This window comes from Culex quinquefasciatus, chromosome 3 (assembly GCF_015732765.1).
Source record: "Culex quinquefasciatus strain JHB chromosome 3, VPISU_Cqui_1.0_pri_paternal, whole genome shotgun sequence".
Lineage (NCBI taxonomy): Eukaryota > Metazoa > Arthropoda > Insecta > Diptera > Culicidae > Culex > Culex quinquefasciatus.
The window spans coordinates 59,039,354-59,054,008 of record NC_051863.1 but is presented as its reverse complement, the minus strand read 5'-3'; the positions used below and the strand labels follow the sequence as shown (position 1 = coordinate 59,054,008).

The 14,655-nt window shown below is 38.7% G+C and overlaps 1 protein-coding gene across 1 annotated transcript in view; it reads left to right on the top strand.

Annotated features, from left to right (window-relative positions):
* The window catches only part of LOC6042957 (trithorax group protein osa), a 292,090-nt gene that overhangs the window by 105,669 nt on the left and 171,766 nt on the right, over positions 1-14,655 (top strand). The window contains 2 exon segments of the mRNA XM_038259938.1: positions 853-1,218; positions 10,633-10,821. Of these exon segments, the coding sequence (XP_038115866.1) occupies positions 853-1,218; positions 10,633-10,821 (555 nt within the window).

Here is a 14,655-nt window from a genome sequence, read left to right as displayed (position 1 = left end):
GTTTTGTGGGTCGAGGATGCGAACGAATTCAGATTTGAGAGCGAGGGGAAGGACGACGTTTATTCTGCAGTTTAGAGAAATGCGTTTCTGTGGCATTGATGGGTTGCGGCACGTTTGCCGGTGACATTTGTGTTTTAATTTTGTTTTTTGAGTGGATTGACATGGTCCCCTGGGTTGGGATCATACTCAGGGTGGTAATTCTATTAGTATGTAAACATTGATTGCGAAATGTTCAATTTTGAGTTTATTACAAGATCGAAGACTATAATCTACATGTAAAGAGTATTTTTTATAACATGAATCTTTCATACGGTCATAGAAGAGAATCATTGAATGAAGGACTACGTTATTCTTGTACTGAATATCTCCCAAAACTTGATCTATGAGTCCTTCAAACGATCATAGACGGCAGTATTTCCATGAATGACTCCGATCTACTTGTACTAAATACTTCCCATTACTTGATCTATGAATCCTTCATAGAATCATAGAAGACAATTTTTGTATTTAGGACTTCGATCTACTTATACTGAATACCTCCAATTAGTTGTTCAATTCATCCCTTATTCAAAGAAGAAAAAAATCAATGTATGAAGGACTACGATCCTCCTATACAAAATACTTCTTATAACTTGATTGAAGAATCCTTCATACGATCTGAGAAGAGAATCATTGTGTGAAAGGCTCCGATCTGCTAACTTACCATGACTTGGTCTATGAATCCTTCATACATCCGATATCTAAACATCTAGGCTAAGGATCACATAGAATATACTCCCTCAAAAAAATCCCACACATCGCATCCCCTGCACTACTAACATCTCGCATCTCTCCACACCTTCCACCCCGCAGGGCAATAACGCGCGCGGCCAATCACCCTACCCGCCCGGTCCCCCCGGTCAGAGTCCCGGCGCCGGCTATCCTCCCCAGCAAGGTCCCGCCCCCCAACAGCCGGGAGGTCCGCCACCACCACCTCCCGCGCAGCAGCAACAGGGAACGGGTCCGACACCACCTCCGGCGGGTCCCAACGGACCGCCACCTTCCGCCGGTGGTCCCCCGGGCCAGCAGTCGGCGACTCCGCCCACCACCGGAGCGGGCGGACCTCCCGGACCGCCCGGCAGCAACCAGTATACTCCCTACCAGCAGCAGCGATACCCGACGCCACCGAACGCCGGCGGTGGACCGAACCATCGATCGCCCTATCCGCCACCGCACCAGGTAAGCACCCCAAGTCAGCACTAAGTTAGCACTAAGTCAACATTATATAGCTATATATGGCTTGCAGCTTTTAAGCCTGTAGTATTGTTGTTGACTCTAAGTATTCGAGAATCTACAGTTTCACCACCTCATTTACTAATGTTCGAACGCACAACCTGTAAAATTACACACGATACCAACCACTTCCCTCTTTTCCGTGCACTTACTTTGTCAACTTCCGTCGCCGCGCTTCCTGTGAACTGGAAAAACAGCGTGAAAAGCGAACGGTTACAGTGCATCGAGATACTGATGCAAGCGCAACTATCTGGCAGGTCCAACCCCCACCCCGTCCTACACAGAAAAAAAAATCATGGTAATATTACATCTGGGAAGGGGTACATCTTTTATGTCAGAAAAAAGGTTTAATTTTACCTCTGGAAATGTGTAATTTCACCACTTTTCTGGTGTAATGTCATTTTTTCAGTCTAAATTGAGGTAAAATTACATCATAAAAGAGGTAATATTCAATCTTCCAAAATTACAGCTTCCAAATTTACATTATTTTTTTCTGTGTAGGTTGTATCATTCCGACATAGTCAGGAGCAATTCTCGCCGACTCTAGTTTGTAGCAACTTGTAAAACGGTTTTCATCCCCCTTCGCTGGCAGATTGTGCGGGGTTGTGTTTCTGAGTTTGAACTCGGGGTGGTTCCCGGAGTCTCGCTCTGCGATTGTGGGATGTTTATTTCTCTGGATTGGAAAGGTTGACTGAATTGCGATTCTTTGAAAAAAGGGTGAATAACGCTGGTATAGACGTATATAGAACATTCCAAATCATGATCTATGTATCATTCATACGATTTTATAAGGGTGTGAATGTGAAGTACGGAGGACTATGATATACTTGGACGCAATACCAATCCTTCATATATTCTTCTCTTCATACGATCTAAAAAGAGAATTTCTTCCCATATGTCTATAAGGTCTATAAGAATCAAACTATGGAAGACTCCACGTCATCATCTATAAATTCTTACAGTTCTTAGAAGAGAATCACAGTATGACGGACTACGTTATACGTATACTGAATAATTCCCATAGTTAGGTCTATAAATCCTTCATACGCGATCTTGTTCAAAATTCACAGTATGTAGGGCTTCGATCTACTTGGATATACTACTTCTGTGAATTTTTCATTAAATATGAAGAGATTCATAGATTGAAGGACTATGAGAAGAGAACCACTAGGACTACGATCTACTTGACTAGAATACATCCCAAACCATGATCTATGTATGAATCCTTCAAACTTACTTGCAAGGTAATCATAGTATAAAGGACTATTATCTACACAGAAAAAAAAATCATGGTAATATTAGATCTCGGAAGGGGTACATCTTTTATGCCAGAAAAAATGTGTAATTTTACCTCTGGAAATGTGTATTTTTACCACTTTTCTGGTGTAATGTCACTTTTTCAGTCTAAATTGAGGTAAAATTACATCATAAAAGAGGTAATATTCAACCTTCAAAAATTACAGCTTCCAAATTTACCTTATTTTTTTCTGTGTACTTGTACGTAGTGCATCCAAAAAAGCTATGCTCTACGAATCCATCATACGATCATAGGCTGTAATCACAATACGAAGGGCTCTGTTGTCGAAATATTTGTTCACATACTTCCAAGACCATATTATTCAAGAGAATCATTCCCGAACGCCAACAAAAACCAAAATTACACCATACAATTGCTGAAATCGATACTGAACAGACACAAATCGCTCCAAATCTCAAACAAAACGCACCGTTGAACCTGGTCATCGCAACCCGTTTACCCAGCGGTAGCTGCATTCCCGCTCCGTACTCATGATCACCGTCATCATCGTTGGCCGCCGCCGCGCTCTGTCATCTTCTGAAAAGGAGCAGCAGCAAACAGATTATATTCTATTATATTGTCACTCAACCTCGGTCCAACTTTGTCGGGCCGAGAACTTGCTGCGCAATCGACATCATTCTGCTTTATAGCTGGAGGGACCATCTGCCGGCTGTTGGTGATGAAATTTATTTGGAGCACTGGAGTGTCCTGAACAGACTCCGCGATGCAGATGAAGCCGGTGGAGAGGGGGGTCGTTCAGAGTGGAATGAATCTGTGTCCTACGTCGGGTTGAGAAATCTGCATCAAGGAGGTGAATCTTGTTACGAAAGTGACATCTGGTTTCGAGTTGCAGCGGTTATCAACTTGCGTGCAATTCCTACTTGCAAGATTGGCGCCATCTCGTTTCGGATAGATGCATTACAAAATTTTTGTATGGAGATTCGCAAAACTCTCGCAATATTGCATCTCCTATCTGCAATTTCCCCAATTCGAGACGTGTCCTCGCGCGGACGAAGCGGGGAGGTATCGGGCGGGGCCGGATTTTCCACTAAAAGCGGAAAATGCCGTGCCCGTCGCGCCCGGAACGGCGCGTGATGACAAGTGCTCGTTGTGTAGTCAGTGCAGACAAACTTTTATAGCTTCCGTCGCGCTAGTCTGTGTGTGTGTGTCTGCGTGTGGACAGGACGGCCCGGGTCAAACTCTTGGCATTGTTTTGGCCCGATTTACCGGGAGGCTGCTGCTCGCTCTGGGAAAGTTTTGTTGGCCTGGTTAGAGGAAGAACGGAGGACGATCTGGACATGAAAGTGAAACCATGAATGATTGATGACTGTGACGTCGAGGCACTGCCGAGAGGAACGAACGGAGAAGTGGTTCTGCTTGGAGTGAGTGCGTCACATTTTATTCTAGTGACATGGTTTTACGGAGTTTTGTATGATTTATCGATTGACTTGCGATGCTGTTGTTGGTTTTTTGCTAGATCTGGTGTTGACTTTTTGAAAGATTTGCTAGGTTGATGAAAATGAGATGATCTTCTTTTTGACAGCGACATCGACTTGAGAATAGCTGTTTGTTTTAGTTGTACTTAATATCAACTATGGAAACTACTTCAATAATCATTTAACTCTGCAATCTCCACAACTTTGATCTACCAACGTCCCTTCGCTAGAAATACCTCACATCGTATGTGACATTAACCTGTTTCAGACCAGCAGACCCAGAAGGACGCCCTCCTTATCCTCGTAAAATTAATTCCATGGTAGTTGGTCGAAATTGCAATTCCACAACTTCTCCGTCTACCTTATGCTCTGAAGCTCTCATGCAATCTCTGATGCACCAACACCACCATACTCAATGTGCATATGCAGCAGCATCCTTACAATCAGCATCGTTATGTTACGACGACGACAAGCGTCAACAGACTCCCGTGGAATTAGAACCTCCATTCATTCTCGACTGACTGACGACTGACGGGGAACGAGCTCGGAGACGTGCCGTGCACCTTCAGAAGCTTCGTCGTCGTAAGACGATTAATGCCGGTGGCCCCCCTTCCTACCTCGCTTGAAACGAGGAGGTTCATGAATTTGTGATGCATCGTACGTAAACTTCGACGATATCCGAGGGGCGACGAGGACGATGAAGTGGATTGTGGCGAACGGGGGTCATCCCGTTGATGTGATGCTTGCTTGGGAAAGCTTGCCAACGGGAAATGTACGCCATATCCGGGATGATGCCGACGGTGACGGCCAACTTATCGTGAGTCCGGCTAGGCTGATCCATATTTAGCAGTCCACGTAAATTTGTCGAAACTTTAATAAAATCGATACGCAAAGTGACTTGACAAATCCGTAGTTTTCATACACACTAAGTATGCAAAAAAAGTTTTTTATCTTCTTGAAATAAATACATTGTTTATAAAAAAATTACTTTACAAAAGTATCGCAAATTCAATGCTGTTTCAGTGTTATTTCACTTTTAAAATCTAAATTGAGAACAATTTTTAGACCTTCCAAATTTACACATTAATGTGATAAAAAAGAATCTAATTGATTTTTTAAAAACAAGGCCGATGCAAATATTTTTAAAGGTTTTTGTCCCTTGACTCTGGCCGAGGTTAAATAATCGCCGAATATGCCAATAATGATTCAGAACGTAAGAGAATGCATTTAAAATGGATATCAGATGATTGCACTTAAGCTTCCAGAGAAATTTAGAAGTTTCTAGAAAAAAAAAGTTGTGCTAAAAATGTTTACCAACGTAATCATTAGTTTTCAGAGTTTGGACCAACTGATTAGCGGCTTCAGATGCCGATCCTTCTTGTGAGCTAAGGGACCATCCATAAACCACGTGGACACTTTTTTGAAATCTCAGACCCCCCCCCCCCTTATCTTCACCATCGTGGAAAATGTTCATACCAAACAAATCTATTTTCAATTACGAAAATTTTGGTACCCAAATATGTACAGGTCATCGCTCCTAAAATTTTAAAGTTATCACAGTTTTAGTGAAAAAAAAACGATTTTTAAAATAATATTTTCAGACATTTGGTCTCTTTCCTTGGGCATGAGTAAGGACTTCGACGCCGTTAGCAATGTTGGCTTTAAAATAAAATTTCGTGATAATATCACTTCCCCCACCCAACATTTTTGCCATGCGAAGCGGGCCTCGACGCTGTGTCTAGGTTTAATTCCTAGCTAGGAGCCATCAGTGTCTTAAGAGGTGGTCCCAAGGCCGAGTAGGAGTTCATGAAGCAAATTAGTCGTCTCCCACCCCTTTTAAATTGAAAAATGAACTCTGAAACCAGCGCTTACTCACAACAGAAACAGAGGCCTCTTCTAGGCATTGTAGGATAGAATAGATTTTGAAATTTATTTAAAAAAATTATTATTACGTAGCATTTTGATATGTCAAAATTTCCATAGAGTCTCGGTCAATCAATAGTGCGATGATATCGGACAAAATTCGTTAATCTGTTGAACTAACGGTTTTCGGATTATGGTTGCATCGACCATTGTTGCGAATCGAGGGTCTACTGGAGCCTTGACGATCAAATGGAGCCTAACATTTCAAAAGGGCGCATGGGTTTTGTGAACAGGAGTGTGGCTCCTTCACTCAAATGACAGTTTACATAAGGTATAATAGAGATGCACTCTTGTTTGCAAAGCTCTATGCCCTAATGAAATGAAAGGCATGAAATAGTCGTCTTAATTACTAGTGTTCAACTTATGAACTGTTCATTTATGTTTATTGGTTTTTGGAAGCGGCAAGACTGGTTTAAAAACAAGATCCTTTACCTTATTTGGCGTTATAATAAAACATTTGGGGGATTTGAGATTAAATTTACTTTCAGACAGTTTAATTTAGGTTGTTGATTAAAGTTAGATAGTTTTCCGTGGATGAATAATTGGACTTAAATGATTAGTTGATTTGAACGAAGTGTAACATTTCATTGGCAGATCTGTTTCTAGTTGTAATGTACGACAAGACTATTGACGGACGTGACAGGTCGGCAGTTAGTTTTCATCTTTTTTCTCTAGTATTTTTATTTCCTTTAAATTTGGAATACATCATAGGTTTCTTTTGTATAGATCTCCGATTAGTTACATTTTCTTATCTAATTAACTAATAATTTAATTTATTCCGGGCCTTCTTACTTTGAATCACAATTTCAGATTTTCTTTATTCAGTGTTAAACTTAGATTACCGTAACTGCTCAAATCATCCAAGTTCTTACTACTCACATCAACACTAATTTTCTTTCACCTCCCCCTCCCGATCCCTATATCTTCCGGTGGTGTTCATTTGGTATGCAATACTAGTTCGGCCACTACCCTTTTTTCCACAAGAAACCGGACTTGGACTGACTTGAGGCCGCGTCCTCCACCTTGCTCCGTAAAACGAAAACGAAAACGAAAATATTTTCAGACATTTGGTCTCTTTGGTTTTAAACACCTTCAAAAGAGCATTTTATGTTTTCATTTGACCTTTTCAAATGTTAGGCTAGATTTTTTAAACTTACTACTTTTCCTTAAAAGCCTATCTAGCACTCTTTCGTTTGCGCCCAAGAAAGCTGAAATCGTTTGAAATGTCGCGGAGTTTTGATTTTTTGGAAAACATAGTTTTTGCAAAAATCGACGAAAATTGCCATTTTTCGGACCACTCTAACACGGCGTAAGTCAACCTAATGGCCAAACAAAAAAAAACGAGAATAACTATTACGGCTAAATAAAAAATTTAAGCCCGATCGGGGAACTTTTTTTTCGAATCATGCTGTGTTCGTGGGAAATTGATGTAGGTATACACAATCATAAAAAATTACGGTCTTGAGTCTTGAAAATTTAAAATTCTTTTACACTAAAAAATGAAATGAAAATTCACGCATTTTTATTGTTGTTTCATGTCCGTAACACAAGTTTTGTAAATTTGAGTATTTTCATAATTGTAGATCTTTTTTGCAAAACTCTAATCAACTGTTTTTTTTTTCAATATTTTGCATCATTTGATGCCCGGACTTTTGATGATGAAAATTGGAGTATTTAAAAAAAAAACACTAATCTAGTGAACATTTTTTTTTTCAAAAAATATTCCTGAATATTAAAAAAACGATATTTAGTGAAAACTTGAGAATTTTACACTAAAACCCTGGTTTCCTAACAATCTGTACAACATTTTGAGATGCTTGATCCAATATTGCAAATAAAAATATTTGATATTATCTTGATGTATGGACAATTGTCCACGAAGGGGGAGGGGACAATTGTCCACGTGGTTTATGGATGGTCCCTTATGGGATTTTTGCTATATGGGAGACATTGGCTAAAATCGTATGAAAAATCATGCAAACATCGAAAAATTATATCCATTAAAATTATAATTTCATGAAAATTTTCACAAAAATACGTATTTTTCCTGTATTTTGAAAAAGCGTTTTTTCCCCTGAAGAAATCAAAAGTATATTGTTATTGCAATATAAATATCAAATGATTAGCTTTTTTCGAATGTCAAAATTTTTTACAAAACAACGTATTTTCGAAAAAAATACTCAAAATTTCAGTTTTCACAATGTGGGTATCAAACGATCGGGATTTTTTAAAAACATTTCGAATGTACTATCAACATATTTTGAAAATACTCAAAATTTTCACAAAACTACGCATTTTCGAAAAAATACTCAAAAGTTCCGTATTTACAATGCGGGTATCAAACGATCGGGATTTTTTTATACATTTCGAATGTAATAACAACATTTTTTTAAATACTGTATTAACTAAAATTTTGAGTATTTTTTTCGAAAATAAGTAGTTTTGTGAAAATTTTGAGTATTTTCAAAAAATGTTGTTATTACATTCGATATGTATGAAAAAATCCCGATCATTTAATACCCATACTGTAAAAATTTAAATTTTGAGTTTTTTTTGTTGAAAATACGTAGTTTTGTGAAAATTTTGAGTGTTTTCAAAAAAAAATGATTTTACGTTCGAAATTTATTAAAAATTCCAATCATTTGATACCCATATTGCAATAACAATAATTTTTAGTATTTTTTCGAGAAACATTGCATTTTAAAAATACAGGAAAAATACGCATTTTTGTTGAAATTTTCATGAAACTAAAATTTTAATGGATCAGTCCGATTCCAAAACACTATAATTTTTTGATGTTTGCATGATTTTTCATACGATTTAGCCAATGTCTCACGGAAAAGATGTAAAATTAAATATTTTGAGGGGTATAATTACACATTTTTTTCTGACACAAAAAATGTACTCATTTCAAATCCAGAGAAACCTCTTTTTACGCGGTGCATTGCAATCTTTAAAAAACAATTTATAGGTTTTGTTCAGATCTACAAAACGCGTTTTGAAGCTTGCAAAAATATTGCATGGTTTAAGAGAAATCGACGGAATAAAAAGCGTAACGCCATCGCGTAAAAAGAGGTTTCACTGCAATATAATATGACCATGATTTTTTTTACTGTGTTGGCAAAACCACTTCGGATAATCAAATCACAAAAAAAATGTTATCCAATTTTTGATTCTTGTGCTTAAGTATGACCCTTGAACTACTCTAAAGTGATTTAGATTTTTTGTGGCTTTTTTAATTTAATAGGCAGGAGAAGGGAAAATGATAATATTTTTTTAAATTAAAATTCAATAAGGTCGTAGATTGATGGCTCTGAATCTTACCAGCTTCAATGTCAAAAAAAAATCAAACTATTCGTTATACAACATTGCCTTGGCGTTCTCGATCGCGAGATTCCTACTCGAAACTATGTGTCCGAAGGCTTGATTGTTGAGGCAATCGCAAACCTCTTTTTACACCTTAGCTTCCATCCACCCCGGGATTCGCACTGACGACCTTTGGATTGTGAGTCCAATTGTCTACCAGCGACTCCACCGAGGCAGGACCCAGGGAGACGACTCCTACACCTGGACTGAGCTAACGACCGGGGCCAACATTTACTTCCCCGTCCGACGGAAGGCGCGATTAGACAAATCTCGTCTCGAAAAATGTCACCGGGATCGAACCCAAGCCGACTTGGTGAGAGGCAATCACGCTTACCCCTACACCACGGACCAACTTCAATTTGGTGACTCTAATTTTGGCATCTAATTATAAGATGAATTGAAGGAAAACAACAATGGGTTCCATCCATAAACCACGTGGACACTATTTTGGAGTTTTGAACCAGTCTACTGCAGCTAGTGGCGAGTTGGTTCATAAATTTCAATCGAAACGGAAGCAAGACTAAATCGACGACGGTGGTCGGGCCGGGAGCTTCTGGGAAGAATGTGGCGATGGTGGTGCAGAAGAATCGTAAATGAATGCTCTCAAAGTGGAAGTGGAACGATTAGGATTAGATTGTAAACATCGAGGGCCAGCACTCAGCAAAAGCACGGGTTGGTGGTTGTGACTAGACCGAGCGGAATTTCATTAATCTTGGGTTTTGGGTTCAAGGTCGTTGGTCTGGGTATCGTTTTGACATCAAACTGATTTTGCTGTGGGAAAAGTTGCTTCCAAGCTAGTACAAATCCCACTTTAGTAGATCCTCGAACTCAAAGTAGCACACCAACTAAATTGCCGTACAGTATCAAGAGTGGGGAATTCCCACAGTTTTGTTTAATTCTGTTCAATCCTGTCGAAAGTGGTGTGCTAATCCCGGCAGCAAATAGCACTGCAGCACCCCAGTTAGTCACTGCATTTTGTCAAATTTGTATTTGCATTCAATTTGTTTGAGCTCGTCCGCGTCGCATCTGATTCCTGGACGAGATGCACTATTTTTATTCATCAACATTTTCCCAGGCGTAATTGATTCGATTGCGCGAATCAATTTGCTGCTGCTGGTGCACAAAGTTGGAAAAACATGCACAAATTCCACATCCACTCCCTGGACCGGAAAATGCGAACAAAAAAAAAACTTTTCACCCTGTTTTCTGTTATTGTCAGTGATGGCCTTTTTCCCACACTCACACACAAACGCACACAAATTTGCACCGCCAACTCAAACTAACACACACACACACACACACTAATCGAATCTTTTTTTTTTTAATTTTTCATTGCAGTACGAACCAGTGAGGTCGTGGCCATCGCCCGCGGCCAGCCCGGGCCCCGGCGGTCAGTCGCATCTGCCACCGTCCCCGCACGGTCCGCCCCAGAGCCCGGGTGGCCAGCAGCAACCGCCACAGCAGCAGCACGGTGGTGCCCCCAGTCCGTCCCCGCAGCCGCCACAGCCCGCGCAGTCCCCGCATCAGGTAATGCTTTTTTTCCCCCAGAATTGCGATAAATGCGATTTTCGGGCAAGGAAAATACTGGGAATTCTAAATTTGGCAATTCATTGAATTGTTTGATTTACTGCAAAAAATGAAGCCGATGTCATCTGAATATTGTAAAAGAAAAGTGCAGGTGGTTATGTTACACATGCTCAATATGACAAAGAACAAAAATTACTTTAAAAAAATCGTCTCAAGCGAATACCAACTCATTTTTTTTCGCTTCAAGCAAGAAAAACCCGCTTCTTATATACCAGAAGAGCCGCGAATGCGACTGAAGATTGTATACATAACTTAATGCACCCAGGATGGTGGAAACCCAACGCGACAAGAGGAAAAGCCCGCCTTTTTCAATGATTTCAACCGGCGAAAAGGGAAGAAAGAAGAAAAAGACCCAAGAAACCCGATGCGGTAGTAAAATGTGGGCCACCGCCGTCAGCTGATTTGTAGTTTACGAGTTTCGGAACGTGTGCGGGTGTGTGTTTGCATAGAGTGAACATACACACCCACAAACACACACACACACACACGGTCATGTATAAAACATAACATTTGCCGGTAGAGACTGCAGAACGTCGACGACGACTCGACCGGATCGCTTTCGATTTCATGGAAATTTGGGAGACCGCCCAACCTCGCGCAAATGGAAGGAGATTTGATAATTTTAGGGGGGTTCTGCCACACTCACAGTTCAATCCGGATTAGGTTCCGAGCTGGAGCTGCGAGTGCGTTTGACGTCAAAGCTTGTCACGCTTTTCACGGGGGAAAAAGGTTGTAAAGGTTTTATTGGAAATTTGGGAGATTTTCTGATAAAATTGCACACTCTCTTTCCCGAAAACCGCAATGTTTTTAAAGACTTCTTTAAGATGTTAAGCTTAATTATTTGAGGTTAAAATAATAATTTTTCATGCATTTAAACTTTTAACTGAATTTTATACAAAATTTTATTAATTATTACAAATAGTTGAAAATTCAACTCTGCAGTTTCAATACAAATAGTTAAGCCCAAATGGATATACAAATAAACAAAAGGCATAGAAATAGAAACCCTGTGATTGTATTTAAACTGCAGATCTCAATTAGATAAAAAAATATCATGTGGACCATGTACTCAAAAAAAAAGAGAAAATATAATGAATGCGGTACAGTTTATAATTAAAACACATAAAAATATGTAGATTCGGTTAAAATCCAAAATTAATAAAATTGACTTACAGCTGAGCATAAACCCAACCAATCACACTTTTCTGTAGTGAAACAATTCTCAAAAAAGAATTCATCAAAATAAAGATCTGAATATTAAAAACATTGCGGTTTTCGGGAAAGAGGGTGTGCTGTGCACAGGGTTACCAGGTCAAAATTTGAAAAAATCTGGCAAAGTATCGATAAAAATCTGGAAAAATCTGGCAGACGAAAATCTAACAATTCTGAAAGATGAAGTTGATGTAGTACATGAATTAATTCAAAAGTTTGTAGAGTTCACATGTTTCAACTGATTTTTGGCCTAAAAAATGTTGAATTTACATTTACTTTAAGAAAAACTCATGTCTGCCTGTGTGGATCAATCGGACCGCGCACTGGACTCACAATCCAGAGGTTGCCGGTTCGAATCCCGGGGCGGACGCAAAAAATTCTAAGTGTAAATATAGGTATTCGGTGCCCTCTCCCCGTGCCCATACCTTCACACTTAGGGGAGGGAGGCGGAGTCTTGTCGCAAAAAGAACGATACACGCCTGTGGATCCGTTGACGAAACCGCAAGGTTTAAGAGGGCCACATTATAAGGTGTTACGTCGATTCCGTTAAGAAAAACTCATTCGGAATTTTATGATTTTCAATTAAATTGACTCATATTAATCAAATATTTGTTCAAAATGCGCATTAAGCGAAAAATCTGGCAAAATCTGTCAATATCTGGCACAGAGAAGGGTGAATCTTTATTCAGGCTGACACTTGAAAAATCTGACATTCCCAGATTTATCTGGCAACCTGGGAACCCTGGGTGTGCAATTTTATAAGAAAATTTCCCAAATTTCCAATAAAACCTTCATAACTTTTTTCCCTTATTTCCAATAACTTTGGGTGCTTCAGGAAAAATGTTGCCTGTATCATTTCCCATAAGAAATGATATGATTTGGAGCATAAATCATGTCCATGTGAACTTAAAACAATACTAAATTGAAATTGGCGAAATTTCGTCCCATAGTAAAAAAGTTCAAAAACTTCAAATGAGGATAACTTAAATTTTTCCCGACCAAAGAATATCGTTTTTTGCTACATATGACTGTCAAGTATCTCTGGGCCAAGTTTCAGAAGGTTTGCTGATGTAGTTCTCGAGATATAGCCATTTGAAAATGTTATTTCCGACTTTTTCTTAGAAAATCATAGAAAAAGTTGTAAATAACATTTTAAAATGGCTGTATCTCGAGAACTACACCAGCAAATCATCTGAAACTTGGCCCAGAGATCCTTGACAGTCATATGAAGCAAAACACGTCATCATCTCGAAATGCATATTCTTTAAAATGCTGAATTGAATAGATTGTTTTGGTTTTCTTATTGAAAATCGGATGTAACATCTTAAAAAGGGTGTATCTCGAAAACTCCATCAGCGAATGTTTTTATTTTTTGCACAGAGGTGCGCTATGGTGTAAAGAATCGATAGACTTCAAAATCTCGGATTGCTTATTTTCTTTCATAAGAACGGTATTTTGAGCACCAGGTTTATCCTTTCAATTCTTCGTCGGTCTAATGGCCGAGCGGGCTAAGGCACCAGTCCTTACTGTTGGTGCTGGGTTTGAATCCCTTCGGTTGCTACTTTACAAAACTTGAGCATGCAGTGTGTAATATTAAGTGTCTTTTTCGGAAAGGTGATGAGCATGCTTATGCGTGGGATTTTAGCATAGGATTTTTTAACTGTTTAATGGGCTGTCAATATTAGCAATTAAAACATATAACTGAAAACAGAATATTATTTCAGTAAAGAACAATTCTCCAAAATTTCTGCCATCGATTACTTTTTATATTTTTCTTTACTTAAACTTTTTCGGGACCTTCCTATGTCGTTAGCGAAAAGGTATCAAAAAAGATGCAGATGGTTATGTTACACATGACCAGTATGACAAAGAACTTTGCACAATGCACAAAACTTATTTTAATTTATAAAATTTTAATTATTGGAAAAATTCCAACCCAAAACAGGATTTTTTAGGTACTTTTTTCCAGACCCTCTCCGATTTCAATGAAATTTTGTAGATATGTTATCTTACGCTTATGTAAACCATTTTTGTGTATATGGAGCCAGTTTCACTCGATAATGACATTTGAGAAGGGCGGAAGCGTTTTAAATATTTTTGTATATCGTAATTTAAATATTGGTGCATCTCGAAGCCGTTGCTTCATATCAAAAAGTGGTCAAAGACAAACTTGTAGGAAATTTGACGGGCTTTCCGAAAAAAATACACTGAAAGAAAACAAAACACTCCACCTTAATGAGATTTTTTGATTTTTAAATTTAAAAGTCAAATTTTAAGGTGATGTCACGATTTTTTTCGCTCATTTTTTTTTTGAAAATAGCCTAAGATGTTACAAAAAGACTCACGAAAAATGCAGGATGGAGCAACTCATCTAAAAAAAAAATACAAAAACATTTACTGAAACTGTTTTTTTAAAGAGCTCTAAACGTCAAAATTTTCAAAAACCAAATACGGGAATCGATTCTTCAGACAATTTTACATAAAAGTCTTTATATTGACCATTGTCCTAATTCCAGGTTACTACCATCCACTGAACAACACTGAAAAAAATATTCAGTTTTC